Source organism: Halyomorpha halys, unplaced genomic scaffold (genome assembly GCF_000696795.3).
Source record: "Halyomorpha halys isolate HHAL.00 unplaced genomic scaffold, Hhal_1.1 Scaffold12.1, whole genome shotgun sequence".
Lineage (NCBI taxonomy): Eukaryota > Metazoa > Arthropoda > Insecta > Hemiptera > Pentatomidae > Halyomorpha > Halyomorpha halys.
Window position 1 is genome coordinate 2,635,673 of NW_027109908.1, and position 26,155 is coordinate 2,661,827.

The 26,155-nt window shown below is 29.6% G+C and overlaps 2 protein-coding genes across 4 annotated transcripts in view; one reads left to right on the top strand and one right to left on the bottom strand.

The window, feature by feature from the left end:
• Positions 1-6,732: 6,732 nt before the first annotated feature.
• Slu7 (Pre-mRNA-splicing factor Slu7) lies at positions 6,733-13,854 on the top strand. Its single transcript, XM_014418461.3, has 11 exons — positions 6,733-6,988; positions 7,065-7,253; positions 7,417-7,643; positions 7,715-7,775; positions 7,883-8,136; positions 8,381-8,587; positions 9,637-9,736; positions 11,332-11,460; positions 12,094-12,252; positions 12,390-12,527; positions 13,553-13,854. The coding sequence occupies exons 1-11, from the start codon at positions 6,863-6,865 to the stop codon at positions 13,724-13,726; spliced, it is 1,764 nt and encodes a 587-aa protein (XP_014273947.1). The 5' UTR covers positions 6,733-6,862; the 3' UTR covers positions 13,727-13,854.
• Positions 13,855-20,108: 6,254 nt separating this feature from the next.
• BNIP3 (BCL2 interacting protein 3) overlaps positions 20,109-26,155 on the bottom strand; it is a 128,443-nt gene continuing 122,396 nt past the window's right edge. For all 3 annotated transcript variants that reach the window (XM_067048084.1, XM_067048083.1, XM_014418441.3), the window contains exons 4-6: positions 23,436-23,509; positions 22,525-22,671; positions 20,109-20,949 (exon numbers count right to left, since the gene is read on the bottom strand). In XM_067048084.1, coding sequence (XP_066904185.1) covers positions 20,898-20,949; positions 22,525-22,671; positions 23,436-23,509 — 273 coding nt within the window. In that variant the 3' untranslated portion in view covers positions 20,109-20,897. The remainder of the gene's footprint in view (positions 20,950-22,524; positions 22,672-23,435; positions 23,510-26,155) is intronic.

Genomic DNA, 26,155 nt, shown 5'->3' on the forward strand with positions numbered 1-26,155 from the left:
AACAGGATTTCAAACTAATTAATTAATAATCAATGTAAGTAATTAATTGATTATGAAGTTCTATTAAACTCACATTATTAATAATATTGATTAATTTTGTCAATAATTAATTATTTATGTGGAAAATAGTTCAAAATTTTTGTTAGGATGTGCTAATATATTTTTAAAGCACATTTTTGTGTGTTTAAAACAGACCTAAGATAATAGTATTTTAATTACGATTTTAAAATATCAGGCATTTCGTGTTTTAAAATGCAGCATATTTTAAGTACGAAGTATTTATTTTGCTTACAGAGGAAGTATTTCAAATAGAAAATATAAGAAGTGTTCGATACTTATGCATACAATTTTATTGTGTTTTAGAAAGAAAATACTTCATAAATTTTTATTATTTTAGAATCTCAAAAAAATTAAAATGTTTCATTTGAAGTATTGCTCAGGGTCCAGGGTCAAATGTTTTTATTTTAGAGTGGCCCTGACGTGGAAAAGAGATTTATCCCACTAAGAGAATATTGCGGGTGTCCAGATAATCAACAACTATTTTAGAACTTAGATAATGACTATTTATTTATTTTCATGTTATTTCTTTTTCAATTGATATGTATTTTGCACCCCTTCTACCGATAGTAGGGGAGCTTAATATACAAGCATGAAATGCAAAAATATTAAGTCCCCAGAATTAAAAACATTTTCAGTGGCATCTTACATTTTTAACATCAAGGAACAAATTTGGTTCCATGTTTAAAGTCAAATTTGTATTATAATTGAAAATAATTATTTGATCAATAATAAACATAATTGATTGAACCGTTAATCTGAATTAGATGAAATTTTCAGGGATTATCCAGGTTGGTATCCAGTTAGTTGGTCCCTGATTAATTGATTTTATCATATTCTATCCACTATTTTCACTTAGGCATGCATAAGCGTATTTTACTTGGTACAACCATATTGCGAAAACGGTTCATTCGATTCATCAAATACTGTCTACTGTTTCACTTTACTTTGCCCAAAAGCATTTTTCTTGCCACATTTCAAACATTGAACTCTAAATTTTATAGTCAAGCAATAAAACAAATTTATAAAATAATGAAAAGAATAAAATTTATCCTTGAAATATAGATAAATATTTAATATTTTAAATTATACTTTTAAACAATACAATTAAAAATACAATAAAATCACCTTTCTTCTTTTGGTTATAATAAAATTATGTACCAACTTGCCGAGTATAAATTAAGGGGAAGCTATAATATACTTGGCAGACACTTAAGAAACGGAAGGAAGTTTTGTATGTATAGAGGAAATAAACAAAAAAATTATGTCCTCAGTTTCAAAAATTTTAACTAGCAATTATTTTTTGACATCAAAGAACAAATTTGGTTCTATCTGTATTGCTTTGCACTAAACACTCCTTGGGTAACAATGAGAATACTAACCAAACCATTGAATTCATTAAAACACCAGATTATTTAACCTGACATGAATCTTTTTTTTATTTTATTTATTTATTGATATTTACAACTGTATAAAAAAATACAACCAGTAAATTTGATCATAATGACATCATGATATGATACAGGATGTAGAGAAACTACCCAGTAGTAGAACTCTAAAAACAGTTTACAATATAAGGTCACGAGGCCATCTTCAGGCGCCTCAGAGGATTGCCAGGAATGGAACAGGAAGCAAGGTTAGAAACGAGTGGGTTTGGGTGGTTAGGGAGTTTATTATGGAAGGAATAATATCGGGTTCGGGCTAGATCGGTTACATAAGGAACATTTAGGTCTTTATTGATGGTTTTATTAGTAACAAAATAAGGAGTATTGAGGATTTTACGAGATATGAATCTGATTTTCCATTTTATAAATTATTATTAAATATTTATCATAAGTTATTAGTATCAAAAAGTATCCTTGTTATCATAAATTATCAAGACTATCTTAAACTCTAATATCATTATGTTAACAATAATTATCATCTCCTTATATCTATAAATCTTCTAAAAAATCAATTATCAAATAGTTTTTTAGTTATAAGGGCATTGATAACCATTTGTAGTTGGTTTCTCTTAAATTCAAACAACAAATAAAATTCTACTTTAAGCAATAATGAAGTTTAAAATTTATTTATTTTATGATTCTGAATTATAGTGGAAGTTACTAAAACCATAAATTTTTAGGCCATTAAATTCTGGCCTCTATTTTTATTTATAAATAAAGGAAAATATTAGGGAGCAATAAAAAGTACAAATGGTTCTGAGTGTTTTTAACACATAAACTATAAATAAATCACATATTTACTTAATAGCCAATTATTAATTCCATTAGATTTATATTAATAAATGAATCTTAAGTATTTATACAAAATGACATGGTCATTATCTAAATCACAATGGAATCTTTTTATGTTTTATTGTAGATACAAAATATCTTGGTGTGGCGGTTCATCCCTATTGGTAGAAGTAGGAATATGGTGGAATCCCTACATTATCATTTAAAAAAAGAAAATTGATCCGCTTTTTCTGCAAAAACTAAGGATAAATATTTACTTTAGGTCCCTCAAAAAGGCAGCAAACCATTATTCCTAGACCAGACTGTACATTGATAACCCAAAAGTACTCGGCACAGTAACTGGCAGAGATGATAGATTCCCAACCCTTCCTTTAAAAATGAATTGCCTGCTACTTCGACAGGGAATTTTTCCCTCAAGAGGAAGTTCTTATTTGAAAACAATCTAAAGGAGACCCTAGAATTTAACCCTAGACTTTGGGAAAAATAAGGGCCTTAATAGATATAGAAATATTACAGAATTAGAATTATTTCCCATAATTCTAAATCATTATAAATAGAATTATTTCCCACTTCTTTCATTACTTTATTTTTATTTATTTTCATTCTGTATAATTATTTACTTTAATCATTCTATAGATGGTTTTATTCACTGGTTGTTATCTTGTTTTTTATTCTTGGCCCTGATGAAGGCTAAGAATCGTGGTCAAAACGTTGGCACTAATAAATAAGTTTTTAACTTATTAACTTTATTCTCTGACCGCACCCTCACCATCTTCTCCTATTATCCATGATCAACTATCTTCTCATCATTGAGAGAATTAGATGTATTTTTAATGTTGAGATTAGATGTGTGCTTGGTAAATTTTACAAAGATTTTCTTAGGTAAGTTGAAAATCAGATAAATTTTGTTGGAAAATTTTATATCCCTCCAAACAATCGTTGTAGTGATATCCTACATATACACTACTAAATACATATACACAATATAGGCAATGTGTTTATAAGTTCTTTTTGAAAAATTAATTAAAACATTCACTATTCACAACACAGCAGTTAAATCAAAATCAAATTTGTCTATTATATGAAGTTTAAAATTCAACAAGTTCTTAAGATGCATATGTCTTCATAAAACATATTAAAAGCCTCTCTTAATCCATGTAAATGGTTGATTTTTCATTTTAAAAAAAACTAATTTATAACTCACTATTTAAATCACAATTAAATTCATAATTATTAGAAGTTTCTAACTGATCTTTCAATTTACAAACGACAGAAGCACAAAACAAGAAATGTAGAAAATAATAGTTTCAATTAGCACCGTTAGAGACCAGCACCAACCAAACTGCCGTTTCCAAGTCCAATATTTTTAATAATATTAAATATCATTTTAATAATAGTTTAACTAACGGTTTAAAGATAGCAGCACCAACCAAGAAAGACATGAATAGTAGTTCCATTAACTACCACGAGAGGCCAGCACCATCCAAACATCCATTTTCGAAGCCCAACAGGAAAATTTTTATTTTGTATTAGGATATTAGGAACTTAAAGGAGCTCAATAAGTCCGTCTGACGTTACAATTGTGTTGGAACAAACAAAGTACGTTCCAACACAAGTCTTAACTCTGATTTGATCAGTTGAGCTCCTGTAAGTTCCTAATATAAAATAAAAATTTTCCTTTTAGACTTCGGAAATAGCTGTTTGGATAGTGCTGGCCTCTCGTGGCAGTTAATGGAACTACTAATCACATCTTTCTTGGTTGGTGCTGCTATCTTTAGGCAGTTAGTTGAACTATTATTAAAAATGCTTGAAGAAGTTTATCGGGGGGTGCGGTCAGCAAAGAACAACATAAATAAACAAAACAATATTTATTTATTTTATGCCGACGTTTCGACCTGAGTTTCAGGTCTTCATCAGGGATAGTGGCGTGTAAAGGGGACGGGAAGCAACTGTATGAGTTGCTTCCCGTCCCCTTTACACGCCACTATCCCTGATGAAGACCTGAAACTCAGGTCGAAACGTCGGCATAAAATAAATAAATATTGTTTTGTTTATTTATGTTGTTCTTTGCTGACCGCATCCCCCGATAAACTTCTTCAAGCATTAATCTACGGTCAACTATCTACATCTCATTATTATTAAAAATATTTTTCTATATTCTGATTTGGTAAACGGCTGTTTGGATGGTGCTGTTTTCTGACGGTGCTAATTGGAACTATTATTTTCTATTTTTCATTTTGTGCTGCTATCTCTAGGAAGTTTGTTGAACTATTATTTTAACATTCTAAATTGTTATTTTATTAATTTTTTGTTTTATTCATCGCAGTCAAAATGATGTCTAATATTTCAGACATGTTTATTCGTGTGCGTTTTAAATTAGTATTTATTATGCATCATTGATTGTTCATGCCTTTATGCCATTATTAACTTAATAAACTAGAGATAAAATATGAAGTAGTAAATTAACAATTAAATAATGTTATTTAAAGTATATTATAGTTTGACTTTAAGTATGATAAAATAATTTCACCTTTTTATGAATGTGTCTTTCATTGTTATATCAGATCAGTTAGAAACTTCAAATAATTAAGAATTTAATTGTGATTCAAGTAGTGAGTTGTAAATTAGTTTTATTATGAAAAATTAACCATTTACATTGATAGAGAGTAAGGCTTTTAATGTGTTTTATGAAGACATGTTCATCATAAGAACTTGCTGAAATTGAAATTTCACATAATAGATGACTTTTATTCTGATCTAACTGCTTTGTTGTGAATTAGTTTTGTTATGATAAATTTAAAAACATTTAGAATAAGAGAGTTTGGAGAAAATTATATTAATCAAGGATTAAGGGAGTTTGGTTTTTAATGTATTCGATAAAGATATATGCATCTTAAGAAGATGTTGTAAAATGTAATTATAAATCAGGGGCCTGGGGTTGATACAATTTTTGTATGTTCCCAAAGTTTTTGGGAAAATATATAGGAACAATGTTTTCCTGCCAATTGTCATAACATTTGGTAATTTGTGACAGTTCACTGTCAAGAGGGCTGTCTGTAGCTCGGGTGGTTGAGGTGGAAGTCTTAGTTAGCAGTGGTGGAAGTCTTAGCACCCTGAGAATTGTGGGTGGTGTCAGTTCGAATCCGGCCTGGGGGGTGGACATTTTACATTTCGTGGCAGTCCCATGAAATGAAAAACTTGACCCTCCTGCATGGATAGAATAGGTTGGTTACCTCTAGATTACACCCCTCCTTATGCCAGAAATGACCAAGAAGGGGGTCATACAAAAAAAAGTTCACTATCAAGATATATACATATGACAGTTAAATGTGGCACATAATGGGACTAGGGATTGGTTAACACTTTTGGCGAAATTATGGAAAGTGTAAGATGGTGTATTCATGTGATAGTTAACATGACAGTTGCTTCTCTGACATTATTTTAATATTGACGATCACACCAGACACTAGGCATACTGTCATGACTGTAAGTATCAAATAGTTACACCATGGTGGTGGCTAACAATTTCACCATAATAATGGAAACTACGATAGTTCACTGTCAAGACGTATATATGCACTCATTAACGTGAATGTTACTTCACTGACATTACTTGTGCATTCAATCAACTATCAAGCCGGAGTTAGCGCGACAGTACAATCATGACTGTAATAATCATACAGTTACAGCTATAACCATTCTCCAGGAGCGGGTAAAGTGACGGGCAATCGTTGGATAAAACGGGTATTTTTAGTCTGGGGATTCATTGAATGACCATAATAACGCAGAGGAATATAGAGAAGAACTAACAATTATATATTTAATTATTTTTTCTAAGGTTATATTTAATTATTGTAAAGATGGAAAAATAATTCGCTTTCAACAATAATGTAGTTTTTCGTCACAAGTCACAAACTTCGAAGTGATTTTTAATAATAAATGGAATAGCGATAAACTATTTGAGTTTCATTTGACCGCATCTGGACCATATTCTATTAATTAAAAATTAGTAAAGAATGACAATATTTGGAACGTAGGGAAGACGGAATCGAAAAATGGTTTAACGAATTATCTATCGTTTTTGGAAAAACTGAATAAGATCTGCATTTCAGAAGGAAAATATGTTGTTGGGTATTATCTGTAAGGCGCTTGTGTAGATTGGAGAGTGTTAAAATTAGATTTATGAAGGGGAAATTTTAATTTGAATTGAGAAAAAACACTCTGACTTAGACTTCTGTCAAAACAGCCCTGACGAAGCCCTGCAACAAGGGGCGAAACGTTGGCTCAATTAAAATAGTTATTACTATTCGAGTTTTATTTGACCTCACCCGAACCATCTTACATTTATTATTTATTACACATGGCCAATCGATCAAGCGATCTTCCACGATTTTTAATAATGCATGATGGCAACACTGATACTAGGTTATGTTATGAAGTAGGTTTCTGAAATGTTATGATTTCGCAATGGAAATGGTTATAATTTATCACTCGTGAAAAATTAATTCTGAAGATATTATAATTATTAAAGTCATTATATTTATATCGTGTTTGTTTCCAAAAACAAAATGGCTTTAAGTACTCCCTCAGTACCAGTTTCTGAAATTTTGAAGAGTAGTGCTGATTCAGATGAACCCAAGAAAAAATCTAGAGAGGATTGGCGTAAAGCTAAGGAATTGGAAGAAGCGAGAAAGGTAATTAAATATGTGGGTATTAGTTTAAATCAAGTGAATGCAATGTATTTACACAAAAAAATATTTTTGTCCAAAGGCTGGTACTGCTCCTGCTGCTGTTGATGAGGAAGGTAAAGATATCAACCCTCACATTCCACAATATATTTCTTCCGCCCCTTGGTATTACAGTGCAAAAGGTCCTACGCTAAAACATCAGAGAATTCAAGATGAAAGTGTTAAAAAGTACTCTGGTATTGATGAATGGTACAAGCGAGGAGTTGACTCTGTGAGTAAATATAACTTCTTCAACACTTGATACTTGATATAATGTTTTTACTAATTGGTTTAGAAATTAATATAATTCTAGCTTTTAAGTTTAACAATCAAATATTACTCTTATTTTGGCTTACCATTTGTTCGATTCTGATATAAACTTGATTAATTCACAGTCAAAAGTGGTTACAAAATATAGAAAAGGTGCTTGTGAGAATTGTGGAGCTGTCACTCATCAAAAAAAGGACTGTATGGAGAGACCACGGAAAATTGGTGCCAAATTTACTGGTGCGAAAATTGCACCTGATGAATTTGTTCAACCTGAACTTTCGCGAGATTATGATGGAAAAAGGGACCGATGGGCAGGATATGATCCAGCACAACATAAAATGGTCATTGAAAGGTAATTTTTTGATGATCTTTCAAAACAAATTTTCTTTTTTACTGTTTTATTTGATTATTGATTTTTTGTAGATATGCCAGGATTGATGAGGCCAAGAGGCAGCTGAGAGCAGAAAAGCTTAATTCTGAACAGGTATCTTATAATATTTTTTAAATAAAATAATTGGGATTATTGAAATCAATGCTTCGTTTGATTTTTAGTTATAATTGGATTAAAAATGTGTTTTTTAACTGTTTTAGTCAGAAGAGGCTGAAGAAGAAGAAATGAAAGACAGTGCTGTTGAAGACGGAGGTGAAGATGAGGATAAATATGTTGACGAAGTGGACATGCCTGGTACGAAAGTAGATTCGAAACAGAGAATTACTGTGAGAAATCTAAGGATCAGAGAAGATACAGCCAAATATTTGAGAAACCTCGACCCTAATTCTGCCTACTACGATCCTAAAACAAGGAGTATGAGGGACAATCCTTATGCTGGATCTGCAGATACCGAGTAATTCTAATAATTGTTTTCATTAATTTAATAATTCTTTTGTCTATCATTTATATATTTAATTTGTTTATGACGAAATCTCATTCAATTAAGCATCTTTAGAGAAGATAGTTTTTTTAAAGTTTTTTAAAATTATCTTATTTACATCAAATAATTTGATAACACTAGTTACTATTATATAATAGTTTAGTTCCATTTTCTCCACTTCATGGTTTTAGTAACTTTAAAATAAATTATTTTATAGTGTGGACTATGCTGGAGAAAACTTTGTGCGGTTCACCGGTGATACGTTAGAACATGCAAAAGTGCAGTTGTTCGCTTGGGAGGCGCATAATAAGGGAGTTGACGTCCATCCACTTGGAGAACCCACCAGGCTGGAAGTACTTAAGAAGGAATTTGTTGGGATAAAAGAAGAGTTCAAACAAAAAGGACAAGAAGACCTCATTAAAAAGTAGGTGTATTACTTGAAATAATCTAAAGTCTTCAATTTTTTATTTTAAGTTTTTTAGTTTTCTTAATACTATTAACTAGTTTTCATCACAGAGATTAAACAGTTTCTTGAATTGAATAATGAAACTTAAAGATATATGTAATTAATTGATTAAGATTCATTACTTGGTGTCTGATTTTAATGTAGAGAAAATAAAAAAATAAGTATAAAATATCTATCCCAAACTGTACTATGCAAACATGAAATATATATTTACTAAATAATTCAACACACTATCCAAATTTTAGTCTCAAAACATTTATTTCATTTACACGTCCAACGTTTCGTCCAATTCGTCCATCTTCAGGGACATCTTAATTTACTATGAGACATTTAACCTTTTTAAAACACTCTATACAGGCTATTCTGCCCAGGTCAAATATATACATCTATTAAGTCCAAAATACAATAACCACCTAATAAGTCAAAATATAAAAACCAGTCCAATTATTTCTCTTCTACACACAATTTATACACTATATATTATAACATGTGAGGTTATAATATATAGTGTATAAATTGTGTGTAGAAGAGAAATAATTGGACTGGTTTTTATATTTTGACTTATTAGGTGGTTATTGTATTTTGGACTTAATAGATGTATATATTTGACCTGGGCAGAATAGCCTGTATAGAGTGTTTTAAAAAGGTTAAATGTCTCATAGTAAATTAAGATGTCCCTGAAGATGGCCGAATTGGCCGAAACGTTGGACGTGTAAATGAAATAAATGTTTTGAGACTAAAATTTGGATAGTGTGTTGAATTATTTAGTAAAAAAATTGCCAGTCTCAAGAAAGAAATTTAAAGATTATAAATAAATGAAATATATATTTTAAATGTGGCAGTTGTTTTAAATACTTCAATTCATTTCTTCTAGTAAACTATTGTCTTACAGTTAGAATGGATTGAATCATATTTAAATCCTCAAGGATCAATTATTTGTTTCTTATATAAAAAAAGATATTTTTTAAAACTTTTTAAAGTTTTCGTTATTTTTATTAATTATTAAGGTATGGTGGAGAAGAACACTTGAAAGCTCCCCCTAGAGAACTCTTGTTGGCACAGACTGAATACTATGCTGAGTATACTCGTTATGGGACGGTCATCAAGGTATTGTATTTATTACTTCATTAACTTTTCTTTTTTAAGCTTTTATGCTACAGTTTAAAGATTGGCAAAACTTATAATCTCTATTAACAATTAAAGCAACTGCTATTTTGTAATTACCAATTACTTTTATTTCATAAAATGTTACTACTTTACACTTTGCAGAATCATATATTAATATTATATGGAAATGAAAGTTCCTCACAAGAGTTAATTTATATTTTTAAAATGTGGTTTCCACACAGAAACCAGAAACTAAACAAACCATTTTTGAAAACTCTTATTCAAAATGTTTCATGATTACCATACTTCTCCATACTGTATGTTTCATTTACAGATAATTAGAAGTTAGACATCTAAAGTAATAAGTAAAGAAGAAAATTTCTAAATATAAAGATATATATCTAACACTAATATAAATATATTTTAAAATTTATGAACCTGGGAAACCCTAAAATGTCTCACTCTCAAATACAAAGAGGTTGTTTAGACTTCAAAGTAGTTCTCTCTGCTGTGTTACTGTATAACATCCCAGAGTAGCTTTAAAACATCAGTTCCTTGTACCCTTTGGTAAATTTTTATTTGTTATTTATTATTTTTATCAAAATGTAAAATCCTTATCTCTTATTACTTATATCTCTGAAATAATTCTTATTTAAGACTAAACTATACTGTTGACTAGCAGTAACACTTAAAGGTTAGCAGTATTTATTTATTCTAGGTACTGCTCAGTTATTCTCATAGTGTATTCTATTCTATTTGTTACCAAAAATTATTAGGGAACATGTCAGTTATGAGGATATACTACTACAATTGTCTCGATTAAAAGAACTTCCATATTATCCAAATCTTAATTTGATACATTCGCAAGAAACCTTGATGGGATATTTCAGAAAACCTAATCAAGCCCATAGCAAATTTATAATTGTGATGAATTTTAGAATCTAGACCCTGGTAGCCAAGGGGGAGGGGAAATCAGTGATAAGAGAAGTATGCAGATAGTTACAGTCCCATTAATCAATTCATCACTGAAGACATGTAAATCATGTTCGTATTTGGCCTGTGGTAGGTGGTGTACACGTGATGCCTTGTCCGATACATGCTTGGCTAAGTTGGACATGGTGGGGTACCACCAGCCATCATAAAAGGTTTATGCTTCCAAGAAGATTGTTAATGATATAGACTGTCTGTCCAATATTTATCATTGAAATAATTGTGACATTTTCTAAACAAATAAAATCTGTTTTTCCAAATATGTTTAGGATTTTAGTGTTTCATTAGTATGCATTCACACATGCATAATGTGTTTTTTTTATCCTATAAATATTATGATCACGTTTTAAATATAACAAAACAGTGATACTGCTGCTTCCGTAATGTAATTGTATTTTCCCATTCTATTTCCCTGATTCCCTATTACTGTCTACTAGAATTATTCAAGGTTTTTGTGCTTCTCATTGACCTGGTTCATTGAGATTTTACTGAATATGGTTTTTATTTTTATGTACCATAAATTTCAATGTGACTTACTCAATGAAATTTAACTGAATTATTATAATAGTTGTCATATTAGGTATGGTTTTTTATATTTTTTTCAGGGCCAAGAAAAAGAAGTAGTGAGGTCTAGGTATGAAGAAGATGTGCTAATAAACAACCATACTACTGTTTGGGGATCATTCTGGCATTCAGGAAAATGGGGATATAAATGCTGCCATTCTTTTATTAAGGTATCTATTTATTCAGTTATTTCATAATGTGTAACTAGGTTTTGTTGGCAATTCTAAATAACTTCAGATGATTTGTTATGTAATTGTAAGAAAAGACTATTTTATTTTCAGACAAAAATCTTGGAAGGTCGCTAAAAAAGAAAACTCAATGTTATTATTTATAACTACATAAATTAAAATTTTTGTTTTCTGAGCATGAAGTTAATATTCAGTACCATAGTCGATTTTTCTCAGTACTTGATTTCTCATTTTCATATTTTCAAAAAAATATTTCTCGGAAACCCCTTTAGTACAATTAATAATCTTTTGTTTTTATTCTGCAAGAAAAAACAAATCAGTTATAATATATAATAATAAAATATAATATATAATGTATACATTAATATAAACAATTTCTAAAATTATATAAAATATGCTTTTTCTTGGCTTCTAAGGTGCATTGGCAAGAACCCTCGGACATGTATCTAATATTTTCCAATCAAGTGTCACCAAAAAAAATTTTATTGAAATTGGTGATCCCATGTCCATAGCCTTCTCCTGTCATTTTGATGTAATGCTTTTGGGATATTGGTTTATAGATACATATTATATGTTGATGTATATCTAGTCATTAGAAACATATTTGTTTAATAGGGATCTTATTGCACTGGAGAAGCTGGTAGGTTGGCAACGGCTGGTGAGGTAGCAGTTAGAGGTCCAGCATTTATTCCTCCACGGCCCGCAACGCCATCCGCTTCGTCCTCCTCCTCATCATCTTCAGGCTCTTCATCATCTTCATCTTCATCATCAGAGGTTAGAAGATATAGTAAATTATTAATTAATGTTTTATCAGTTTTTATGTGTAATCTAGTTTTATAATAGAATTCTTATTCTGTAATATGATTTTGAAGTAGTGTTATGCATAACTTGATTGTTTAATTTTATTTCAGGATGAAGAGGAGAAGGAGAGGAAGAAGAAGAAGCAGGAAAAGAAGAAATCAAAGAAGAAGAAACTAAAAGTAAAGAAACTCATCATGAACAAGAACAAAAAGCCTGAAGAAAAGACCGAAGAAGAGCAACTACAGGAAGTAAGTTAATATTTATTTTTCTATTTACTGTTTTTCTGATTTTTTTTTTTTTTTTTAACAAGCTTATTTAAATGGTAGTGAATACGTTAAAAGAAGCATGGATAATGTTTTAAATCTTCTCTGAGGCGTATTTTAATAATTCCAGATATTTTGAACAATAAGTTGCTACTTTCCTATTCTCTGTTCATCCTTGTCACAAGTTGGATTCTCAAATCCAAGTATGGCTTCTAAAGTTATTTAGGACTGGGCTCCTGACTTGTTGTTCCGATGGAGAAAATTTATTATCTGTTCTAGCAATTATAATCCACCTTATTATACATTATACTTTTGGAAAGTACTCGGGACTTTAATTAATTGGGAGAAAAATCTGGTGGTTGAATATGGATTTCACTTTTTTCTTTTTCGATTCTCAAACTTTTATACTCTTATTTTAAAATATATTATGTCCAGAATCTGAATATTTCAGATTCAGTTGATTCATTTTTTCTTTTATTTTCCTCTAATTTTTATATACTATTATTTTTTTTATCCATTATGTATATCCACCGACGCTTTGAAAGGACTGAATGTAATTTTATGTTAGGCAAGTTATGTTACTGCTGTGATTCACCTGATTCTATCGTGATGACAACAGTCATGAATAACACAAAATAAGAAGGCATATAATTTATAATAGCTTTAGCTTGAAAACAGCTGTACTTTTTGTTCCATCTAAAGATCAAAGAACCAAGTAGTGTGTGGATATCAGATAGATACCAGAGGGATCGAAATCAGAGAATTTAAATAAATTGCGTCTACAGTGCCCAAGACTAGAAACAAAGTGTAATAAGTAATTTGATAGTTTAAAAAATAATAGTAAGCAAGGAGTGATATGTTAAGGAGGAGGTTACTTTAACTGTTTTGGGGCCAAAAGGCAAGAAAGTTCTGTTATTTTAATTAATTTTTTTTAGTTATAGTAATTTTTGTGCATTTTACTTTGTTTTATCAGTATATAAAATTAACTGTTTTTTAAACCTGTTCAACAGGCCTTGAAAAAAGAGGAAGAAGCCCAAAGAGAAGGCGACAGGCTTGCAAAAATGGATGATCGTAAGAGGCCATACAACAGTATGTTCGAAGTGCAGAAACCTACCGATGTGGAGATGGAAGCGTATTATATGAAGAAGAAGAGGGATGAGGATCCGATGGCCAATTTCTTATAAACAATTTTTCAATAATCTTCACATAATAATGGATTTATTTAATTATCATATCAACTTGCAGCTGTACTTTTTTATGCAATTCAGTACACCACTGTTATTAAATTATCTTAGTTATAAATTGTATATAGTTCATATATGTAAATATATTGTAATTAAAATGGATTTGTAAAATTATATTAATATTGTAAAAAAAAAAAATTAATCTTTTTAATTATTTTCCTGAGTTAATTTCATGTTATTTAACACTCAATTGTTTTATGAAAACCTCAATTTATGTCAACTTTTCATTAATTTTTCTTAGTATGTATATTTTTAATTTGATTCATTATATGAATGAAGACTATGGAGAAAAAAAATGGTGTCATATTTTTTCAAAATTGAGTTATTGGTGGATAAAAATAAATGAGCAAAAGCCCTCTCCTATGAGAAGAAAAATGCAAAAAAAAAAAATAAATAAATAAAATGGTTCTATACCTTTTAAAAAATATCTGTAACAGGGAATAAAATGCTGTGTTCCCGTGTGAGGTAAAAAAACAGGCAGTTTCCACAAATTAATGAACTCTCAACAGTTAAAACTTAAAAATAAATAATAATGATTGTCGCTCACTAACAAAAACTGATTTTTTTATGAATTGTCAAATTTTGAATCATATTTCCTGCATTCGAGTGTTTTGGACAGTACCTGTCTTCTCCCATGTCATCATATATCAATTCTACTTGGACTTATTAATTTTTCAGTAAACTGAATTGGCTTAAAAAGCTTGGTTATTGTAATAGTTCATTGTTTAGTTCAAACCCTTAAGCAAAAACGATCTTCCTAGATCAATTTATAGAAACAAATTCATTGTTTATATTTTCTAAGTGACCCATTAATCAGATCATGTTAAGTGATTGTCTTATGTATTTTGTTAAAATACTGTTACTGGAGTACACACTCCAACAAACATTAGTATTTAATGCTTCATAGAAATACTTAACCGAAGAATAACTGCCATTAATATATTGAGTTTACTTTATAAAGAGGGTAAGGAGAAATTTATTCTAGAAAAGTGAAGAGTGCATTTGTTATGTATGATTTTACTGGAAGAGAGGTTAATAATAAATCTAGAGATTTAATTAGGCTATATTAAAGTAAATATCAGAATCCTGTCTTCCTTTACATCTGTTCATATTATAATATTTACATGCGGCTCAGGATCTAGGCTGTGTAAACTAAGTGAATATAATTTAACTGTGTTCAGTTTCAATGTCGAAATTGGTTTTCCTCTAACATAACACAAAATATCTAAGAAATTAATTTAATGAGACCGACAGAGAAAGCAATTTAGTTCAGTTGATTGAAATTAAGTTGAAGGCAGCCTAACAAAGCTTTGGTCACTTTTACTCACATTGACAAGTAAAGAGCTATTTCTGTCTTTTGATGTCTAAGTTACTTAAAGTTTTGGATCTCTGATATACTTTTTTTTTATCTATATATTCACACTTGTTTTGAACTTGAAGATTTTGATGTTTGGGCACTGAATGAAAAAATACCAAAAATTTTAGGCTTTACTCCAGTTTTTTTCGGCCACTATTTTTTAAAACCTATAATCTTTTTCAGTATGAAGTTTTGTCTATAAAGTGATACTCTCAAAATGAATTTTATAGAACATTTGTAATACGTTATCAAGGGGGAACTTGTTGATCAAATGAAATAGGGGTTGTGAAATGGAAGGGAAAGAAAAATAAAAGGAATAAATCGAAATACTTGTAGTTAGTTTGTAGACTGGTATTAATTGTAAAAGAAAACTGGAAGCAAAAAAAATGTTATCTATGTATTATATTATATCATGTAAAAATATGTAACTTATATTTGTCCAGTCACAGATTGATCAGTATGCTGTGTAATGTAGCAACCCGATATATTTGGGCAGCATGAATAAAGTATTTCTTTTTCTCTCTAGTATAACATTTACAACATTTTTAATACAATTTTGGCTTGAAACTCACTATTCAGCACTATTCGGTATTCAGCACTAGATCAAGATTTTATAGGATTATTGCAGTAATAATTGTGTATTTGTTTAGCTCTAAATGGTGAGAAGTCTAGAGCACAAAGTGTTCCATAAATCCTCTAGAATTAGAAAGCTCAAACCCTATCTTCTTTGGCATAATGAAAAATTGGACCAAGACACACATATTTGTTAGTTCCATTTAGTTCATCTGTTAGTTTTCTAACTCTTCCAAAGTGTTTTCACAAAAAGCTTTGTTACCAAATTCTAAAGTATTAGAAATTCTCCAGAAAGGCATAAGTGATAATTGGGAAGAAAAAATCACTCTTTTCAATTCTATGGCCAATCCCATGTTGTTATATGCTTCAGAAGTCTGGGGTGTTCAAAATGGGGAAATAACTGAGACGGCGCAACTGATTTTCTTCAAACATCTTCATTGGCCAAAGAACATAGCATTGTTTGCCTAGAAACAGGATGCCACCCATTCATGATTTTATTCCTATAGTAAGTCTAGTCAGCGAAAAGAAATAATAAATATAATTGGGTATCCTAAGCGGAGTCATTGGTCGCCCACATTATTTTATATGCTAATCTAGGGACAAATTAATAAAACAAAAGAATGACAGTAGAAAAAATAACAAATCATAGCCTATCTCTGGATATTAATAACACTTTAAACTCCAGTAGACATCAATCCTATATACTAATATCTAATTTTAATATCAGTACTCCAAAAACCTATTTATGGTACAGAGTCAACTTCAAAAATAAGATATACCAGTCTATTAAGAATTAGTAGTCGATAAAACATCAAACTTCCCAATAGGTAATAAGATTTTACCACTTAAGACAAATGAACCCTACAGTATTTGCAATCAATATACCTACAACAGTATACATTACTTCTCCACTGTGTAGAATTTGATAAAAATAAAGAAAAAAATCTGATGCAAGATATAACGTGCACTTGTGACCAGTGAAACATAGATTCAATTCTCAATATTGTCAATGTAGATAAATTAAACTACATATATCCATTATATGTGCCAGTGTCTAGATCAATCTGCATAAATTAGAAAAGGGAGTAGTTCATTTATCTGTTATTACGTATTCTTATTATTTTGTATTGTTTCTTCATTATGTAATCATATTATTGTTCATTAAATATTTTAACAAATGTGCCAGACTCAAAGTATTGTATGAAGCTTACTCATTTGATGTGTACTTGTTGGAGAAATTTTCTTTAATAAATAAAATTATTATATATCTTATATAATTTAGAGAGATACAAGTTGAGAACCACTGTCATAGAGACTTAAATCAGCTTTAGTCTAATTTATTTTATGACTGACAGTTAACACCTTTCTCTATTTACTGAGCTACATTCTTGGCAGACTTTTTTTATTTCTTGCTTCCTAATTACAGAAGATAGGGAAGCTTTGCATTCATGCAGGAAATGAAATAAAAATTATATCCTAAGGATCAGACATTATCACTTACATTTTATGTTTTAGAAATCAAGGAACAAATTTTGTCCCATAGCTGGTCAGTTTGTAGTAAAATTTATCTTGGAGTATAATCTTTTGACCTGTTAGTCCAATTTTCATTAAATTTTTAGGGATTGGTTTTATTGGGCAGGTTTTTATCTAGTTGGTCCCACATCAATTTTATCAGATTTCACCTACTACTTTCGTTTACACGTCCCTAAACGTATCTTTCTCAGCACACATTCCTAATTTTAATGTTTTATGAGTACATCAATTTTATATTATATTTTATCATTATAATTTTATTTAGTTACCTCTATTACAGCCTAGAGATATATAAAGGAGGTTGGCCTGGTAAGTACCATAACTAGAGACCGAATTTTCGTGCAATGGCATCTCTTCTTCCTTAGCTTCAAATTCCGCCAAACTTTGATAGAAATTGGAATCATGTTAAAGAAATTTTATATTGCACATTTTATTCTTTCAGGGCTAAATTTTGATTTTTGTTGCATAAAATTCAATGATTGAACTACATGTCTCATAAAATAATACTCATTTAGGTGCATGTATATTAATATTTATTATTTTTTTTTTATTTCAGATTTAATTATAGTTTAAAATTGACAAATTCAACCTAAAAAAAACAAGTACTGAATATTCTTGAAATAAAATTAATCAGTGGCTTTAGGTAACAATGACTAAACCTCTCGGGATTATTTTTGTTATAGAGAACGTTCTGTGTTATTTTTGTTAACTTAGATTCCCAGTCTGTCTTTAGTCCTTCATTCTTCAGTCTGACTTTGTTGTGAATAGTGGGAATTTCAATTTTTTTTTATGTTATTATAGAATTAAAAGGTGGCCAAATACATTGTGTTGCTAGAACTCACTGCTAACTTATCAATGTATTTATTCGATATATATACACTAACATATTTTAATCAAAAATACTAGATACAATTTTTGTTGTACTTTTTCTTTACCCTTTCTAGTTGGTCTTACATAAATTTTATCAGATTCCACCCACTACTTTCGCTTACACATGTATCAACGTATTTTTCTCATCACACTTATATTCCAAATGTATGACCAATTTGGCCCAGATTTAAAGAGAAGTTAGTGTTTTCATAGTCAATTATAAATTCTATCAAATTTCACCTCCTGTTGCACATCACCATGAACAGCATCATTTTTCTTGATACATATATATTTCAAACATGCCTCCTCCTCCCGTACATTTAATTTTTAAATGACAAATCAAATTTATTAAACAATATAAAATTGGAAAACTGGAAGACCTCGCTCTGGCATGGCCAACTACAAATGCGCTTAAAAGTATTGGGATTAGGGTGAACCCTGGCAAAACGGACGCCATCGTGATGTCGTTCCAAAAAGGAAAAAAGCCACTGCCTATCACCTTCAAAGTGGATGAAGTCCACCAGCGAATCTCCAACTCCATTCTCTACCTGGGTGTCACACTGGATAGGCACCTCACCTTCTCTAGTCACGTTCGGAAGAGACTTAATCTGGCCTGCCAGAAGAGCTATAGGCTCTTCCATCTCCTGGAATCCCCGCAACTCTCACTAAGGCTGAAGCTGCAAATCTACAAGGCGATAATCCGCCCGACTCTGCTCTATGGTGCACCCCTGCTGCGTCACCTCTACCAAACAATGCTTGAAAAGCTGCAGAGCTGTCAGAATTCCGTCCTCCGGTGAATCGTCCATGGAACAACTCTACAGAGGGCCAGAAACACCACCATTCACCAGGAACTCCAGCTTCCCTTTGTGCCGGAGTATATAGGCCGAAGGCACATCAAATTTTTTGATGGGCTGAAGGCCTGTGCCAACCCGCTCTTCAGAGAGATCACCCATCCAACAAGACCTGGTAGGTGGCAAAGCACTGTCCCCTTGGTAGACGTCCTCACCGAGGGAAGGACTCCGGACTCTGCAACTTGAAGTCACCACACCACCACCACCACCAGCCAGAATGGTCCCCCTCCATTCTCAGTTAGCCCCCAGTTATTATACCACCAGTATATACCCGCCTTCAGTGGACATTGTAATTATTCTTATAATGCCATACGGCAAACAAAGATATAATTTGTATTTTGTATATATAAATATACCTATGTATGATATATTATTATATTTTGCATTTGAATGAAAAATAAAGAGGTTTCGAAAAAAAAAAATTATATTTATAACTTGAAATATAGGTAATTATGTACCTAACTACCAGTAGAAATTTTGAGGAAGCTATACTATCTAGTTCTTGGCAGATGTTTATTACAACAAATTAAAAAAAAAATATATAATTATGAAAGAAAAATCAGTGTTTTTATTTTGCTTCTGGGTGTACATAAGAGAAATGAATAGTAGAACTGATTAAATTATAATTCTCTGGCTGTTTTGTGAAGGTGGCATGATTTAATCACCAAATATTGTATCTGTTGCTATTATTGCAGATCAGGCATGAATGAAGAGAAAGTTTATCATTTATTTTGTCTAATTAGAAAATTATAAAAGCTACAGAATGTTTACAATTTTTATATCAACTTACAGAACAGAAGGTATTCATAAATCTGTAGGCCAGAAACATAATTGTTGATAGATTTACTATTTAAGTGATCGAAGGATGGACTTATTATCTTCCACAGCAGTCTTCTGATTAGATCAATAATGAAAAAAGTATAGTTAATTCATTCTGAAAATGGCTGCTTAAATATTTAGGTGGATAGATTTTTCATTACAGTAAAATGCAGTGTGTATTGATTTGATTTTTTTAATAAAAAACTTTTAAGTTTGAAATAGTTTTTTTTTGTAAATAGTGAGGTGTAGGATGAATAACTGTTATTTCAATCTTATTTTATTTGAAATGATAAATGTTAAAGAAAAAACAACGACAATAGAACATATAAATATTTATTATAACCAAATCGATACAAATTCTTCTCAATATATAAACTGTACAAATCCAAGCTCTCATCTCTTCATTCTTTTTTTTTTTCTTTTAAATTATCCCTTATGATTTTCCTAAAACTAGATGCTAGTTAAATCACATTCATAAGTCATCGATAATTTGATAAGTTTATTACAAACAACCAAAATACAACTTTTTATCTCTTGTTATATAAAATAAAAAAAGAATTAAATAAAAATAAGGCTAATAATTTTTTAATTTGTGCCCAACAGAATTCTACATTATCCAGTCTTACCTCACTCATACTTTTAATAAGAAATAGAGAACAATTACCTATGCTAATAAGATGTTTGCATATTAATAAATAACATTCTTTTCTTATTATAAAGGGAAATATACGATATATTGATGGATGAATAGTAATAATCATTTAAGAAAATAATAATAATAACATTGTTAAAAAAAGCAAATCGGTATCTAAAACCTATAGAATAGAATATATAAATACATATATATCCGGATTAAAATATATCAAAATATTAATATAATATAAACTCATACAAAAAGAAATGCTTACATACATAAACTCCTTTTAGTAATAATAAATTATCAAAATTGATCTGATCAAAATATATTTATCTGAGGATGAATCTAGAATTTATGAAGAAATTAGAGAGGGAACAAAAAACTTTAGCAATATTCTCTGGAGGGGCTTGAAGATAAAGTACATCCTGGCATTTCTCTTCTTGATGAAGAGGTGTCCGTGTTGGATTATCTTCAATCCAAGTTAATCGGTGACAGCATGATTCCCCTCCGGCTAAGCCAAACTCTGCAATAAATGAATATTTTGTTTTTAAATTGTATTGTGGTTATGAACAACTTTGTAAGAGATGGGATCTGAAAATGGAGAAAGGTGGGACGCACATCATTAAATAATTCAAAAATATGAATATTTTACACAGTTCATTTGGTTTACAATTAGTGTTATATATTTTATAAAATTTATTTGATTAAATATAACATAATAAATTGAATAGATTCCTTATTTGGGCTACGACAGTTTAGTTTCCTAGCCTACATCACAGGCCAAAATATCAGAACACATAAAAAGTAAAAATTCAAAACTGTATTTTGTAACTGAATAACGATACAAGGAACTTAAAAATAGTGCTCAAGCAAAAATAGGACAAAGGGCTGGCATCTCTGTTTTTAATTTAGGCCTTACAATTTTTTTTAAGATATTAAGGTTACTAACATCAACTATTGTCAATTGAAATACTCAGCTCTTGGGCTTTGCAGATGATATTGACATTAATGCAAGATCCGAAACTGAATTAAGAAATGCCTTTCTATTAATTCAACAGGCTGCCTGTTGGGACTCGAAGTTAAATTAAGCCAAAACTAAATATGGAGATGGACGTGAAAAGGGCTCTGCAAGATAAAAATTTTATCGAGATAGGTCCTTACATATTGAAAAAGTACAAGAATGCACCAATTTCAAATATTACGAGGAAGGTAGGGGCAGCGGTTAGAACTGGATTGTTGAAGCTCCTAGAAGAGGCCAAGACCACCCCCGGGTTGTAGCTCAAAATAGATAGAATTTATTACGACTGCACATCCAACTTTTCCTTCCCCCTCCACAACCCAACAACCATCTAAATTTCATCAACATATTACCTTTTATATCAAAATATATAATCAAGTACTATAATAAGTATTTATAGTTTTATTTTTAATCAAACACAATAAACTTCCAGAATTTTTTGGGAGTTTTTCAATTTGATGTAGTTTATTTTTGTTTAAAAATAAGATATTCCTAGTTGAGACAATCATAAAAATGGCATCAAATATTTTTAGCTGATATTATTCAGATTGTGGTTGATAAAATTTATAGGATTCTTTTTTTATTTTATTTTATTTTTTTTTATTTTTAATATATAATGTTGGTATTAAGCTATTGTAAGTGACTGCTAGTTGAAGGTAAAACATTGCAAGTTATAAACATTGTAAAAGATTTCACTTTGTTAGTTACTATATTTTATGAAAGAGTGCTTCAATTCGTAATAATATCTGCCATATAAATTAATTATTTCAACTAAATATTTGATCTGAAAGGTTTTGAAAAAAAAATTATTTAAAAAACAAACTACATAGGAAGAAAGGAGGAAACAATTTTTTAACATAACTTCACTAATTCTATTTCATATATTGATTTAGCATAATCACGTACTAAAAAGTTTCTAAAGTCATAGTAAGGTATTTCACAAAACCTTTCTAAATGTTCATGAAATTGAATTGAAAAACCTATCAGGAATAACATGTGTAATCACTGAAGAAATTATAATAAATTAAAAAATATACTGCAAAGTAACGTAAATAAAAAATAAATCATAATTGAATATACCCGAATCCTGCGCCTAAGAGAAGTGATAAAACATTTGTCACAACAATTGTATACATCATTTCCCTTGAGAACAAAGCCACTTTTCCAACTTTGGCTGTTCTTATGGAGAGCATTTTGCGACTCGCTGGATGCCGAAATTTCCAATCTCTGGAAGAAAAAAAAGAAGAGATAATTGTACAAAAAACATAAATTGTTTTATTAAATCTAACTAGAATTAAATACTGAAGACAGAATGGAAAAAAAAAAAATTGAAAGTAAAATATGTCTTCAAATTTTGTTGGTTGTCCCTGATTTCTGACATTAAAAACCGGACATTAGATTCCTCATGCATTTTTTAAGATGAAATAATGCATTCCTCACAAATCCACTTACTTCAACACAGAAGACTCCATTTTAAAAATTAATTGTCCGTTCAACAATTTGAACAGAATATGAAAGTAATACTTCTTTACAAACATACAGAAATTAAATTAAAAAACAACAAAAAAAATTTCTATTAGAATTCGGTACAATTCGAATCAATAATTAACAATAATTCGAAACAAATTATAGAGAGCAAAAATTTTTACTCTGTAATTTAATTGATTAAATTACAGGAATATAATTTTTGTTTGAATATACATTGCCTAAATATTTTAAGTTTGAATAGAACAATTAAGTTTTTATCAAAAAATAATATTAGGTATTGAGGGTTGCTGGAATAAAATAAGTGGCTAAATTTTTAATCTAAACTTTTACCAAGGAGATAACTTTCTAATAAAAGCAATTTATTATATATAAAGCAAATTTTAATTATTTAGACATAAAATGATAGGAATGAACGTAAATTATGAAATCAAAGTATATCAAGAAAAAAATATTTATTTATGCATTTGTTATTATATTTTAAAATAAAGTTGAGAATTACATACTTTGGGGGTTCCTGATCGGGTCTGCTGCTCCAGTCCCATATCCAATCAGTGTTCTTATCAATCCACTCAACATCCTAAAAAATAAATAAATGTAATTGTTTAGAGTAAAAAAAGGTACAAAAATGTTACGAAATATAATATATTTGTAATATGGCACTACTAAATAAATGACTGCGCATAAAAATGAGCCATCTTTAGTTATAATTTAGCAGTTTTGAATAATTATTAATAAAATATTACTAAATGTAACAAGACAATAGGAACATCAAATTCAATACAATTGATGTTCATATATTGATAGTCTGTTGTGATTTTATGAAAAATTTTAATTTTAATTAAGTAAATAATATCAAATCATTAAATTAAAACAACAAAATTGTCCTAATTTAACCTTGCCAAACGAGAGAGCAGGTGACAAAGTTGATCTTTGTGGAAGCAGGTGTGTGATGTTTGCATGCAGATATTTACCTCCTTATCAAAATGGATAAAATGAGTTAAAGTACTCTTAAGAAATTCATATATTGTTTTCAACAATAAAATTAATTCTTTTGAGAATCAAAGAACAAAGCATCTGATTTTTAAAAAATAACATAATATAAGAATTAGGATTCAACAAGCTTATAAAACATCTCACAATAAATTTAAAGAACATTTCTAACCAAGACTAAGTGCAAAAATACATCCTATATTATTTTAAATAATTGAAATATAAATACAAGATTACATTATACTTTCTCAACATAATATTTTTCACCAATGAAATTCAACCAAATCTTTGTTTTCAATAAGAAATATTTAGAAGCCAGTTAATATGACTTATTTGAGAGATTCTCAAATAATGAGCAATTTTCAACAAATGAATATTCAATACTCATCCCCCCCCCCAAAAAAAAACTAAAACCACTATCAAGCAAAAAACCTGAACTCAAAATCTACAAATAAAATTTTAATTTGAAATGTTTACATTTATTATTGTGGTCAAAAAGATGCCATGACAATGGTACAATGAATTTCTGAAAATTATTTAATATTGAATTACTGTTCATTTATTAATTTAAAGATCTCATTACATAAGGATAACAATAATTAGTAAAAGAATATTCTTTAAACAAAATGGTAACTTAAAATATAATGTCTTATGAGGATAAGACGATTGGTCCATCCTTATAATTAACTTACAATCAACAATAAACACCATATTAAAGATATAATATAAGTTAATTTTCCTTTTCAGATGGTTTATATGAAAGAAATAAGGATGAAAGTGGTCAACTTCAGGGTTTCCACATTTCGGAATCCTAGAAGTAATTAAAATTTATTTGTTTTCTGTTTCGGTACAATGATTTCTTTATCCTTGAAAATGAGTTGTTTTTTTTCAGGGACATCTTTTTGAATACCCTACAGCCTGTTCTAACAGGAGAAAATTAATTAAAATAATTATTGCAAGCTTTAAATTAGGACCTGAATAAAGTTAAAACGTTTAACCCGAGAGAAGTATGAAAATTAAGTTAAATTGTGTTTGAATATAAAAAAAGTTGCTTTGGATTGTATAAAATGCCACAGCAATGAGAATATTTGATGGTCATGCCAAGTAGAAAATTAGTATGATATTACAATAATTACAGCAAAGAATGTATTAATTAATTCATCGTGTTCGCATGAAAGAAATGATTGCGATATTATAAACAACATGACTGAGATTTGAAAATTACATGTTATTTGAGAATGTAATAAAGAATAATTATTTCATCACATAATAAAGATATTGATTACAGTGTTAATTAATCAAAAAACATAAAAATTTTCAATAAGCACAACACTTAATAAAAAATAAATAATTTTAAGTTTAACTAATAACTGTTAACAATATTTATTCAATTCCATGACAATTAAACGGTTAACGACTCCTGTCGCCAATAAATGCATTAAAATAATAAAACATGTATCTAAAGAATTCGGAAGCGGCTGCAAGGATTCGGATCATTGTCCGATTAAGAACAGATGTTTTCACGAAATAAATATTATATCTCTTAATTCATGTTTATTAATGATAAAAAAATTGTTTTTTTTTTTTGTCGTCTTCACTGATAAAAGTGAACCCCTGGAGTTAATGATTCTAAAACGTCATAGTCATAACAGATGTCTGCGATAAGAAAAATATTTTGGTTTCGGAAAAATTATTCAATATTATAAAAAAAAAAAAGAATTAATATAATTGTTTTTGGACAGAATATGATATATTAGGCAGAGAAACCTCCCACATTTTGAAGGAGGGCAGGAGTGTCACAGAGGAGTGGAAAGTGGCTCGTGAATCCTAGACTAGGTGTTAATAACAACTAACAAGATAAACCGTGTAAATAATAATTTAAACAAAAATGAATACACTAAGAAAATATTTACAATGTGAACTATATTAATAAAATAAGAACTAAACATGAACACACACCCAGGATTCTTTCCTTTTAAATTTTTTTGTGAGCCACAAACGTAATTATGTAATACATATAGCTTTTTTGATTGGATAGAGGTCCATCTGATAAAAAAATATTATATTTTTTATTAGACGTATTCTATTGATTGTAGATCATGACAACCCTATTAGCTTTGAGAGAGTATATAGAGGGATCACAGTAGAGAAAGAGACCCCTGTCTACGGTAATATTTTTGGAACAAGTCCATTTCAAAATATAACAAAAAAACTTTTTTTTCTTACAGATGTG

What these genes read in the sequence shown, in the direction of transcription:
- Slu7 (XM_014418461.3), top strand. Translation starts at nt 6,863, where the DNA reads ATGGCTTTAAGTACTCCCTCAGTACCAGTTTCTGAAATTTTGAAGAGT. An exon ending in AATTGGAAGAAGCGAGAAAG is followed by an intron (nt 6,989 to 7,064) that starts GTAATTAAATAT and finishes TTTTGTCCAAAG; the next exon opens with GCTGGTACTGCTCCTGCTGC. An exon ending in CATAAAATGGTCATTGAAAG is followed by an intron (nt 7,644 to 7,714) that starts GTAATTTTTTGA and finishes GATTTTTTGTAG; the next exon opens with ATATGCCAGGATTGATGAGG.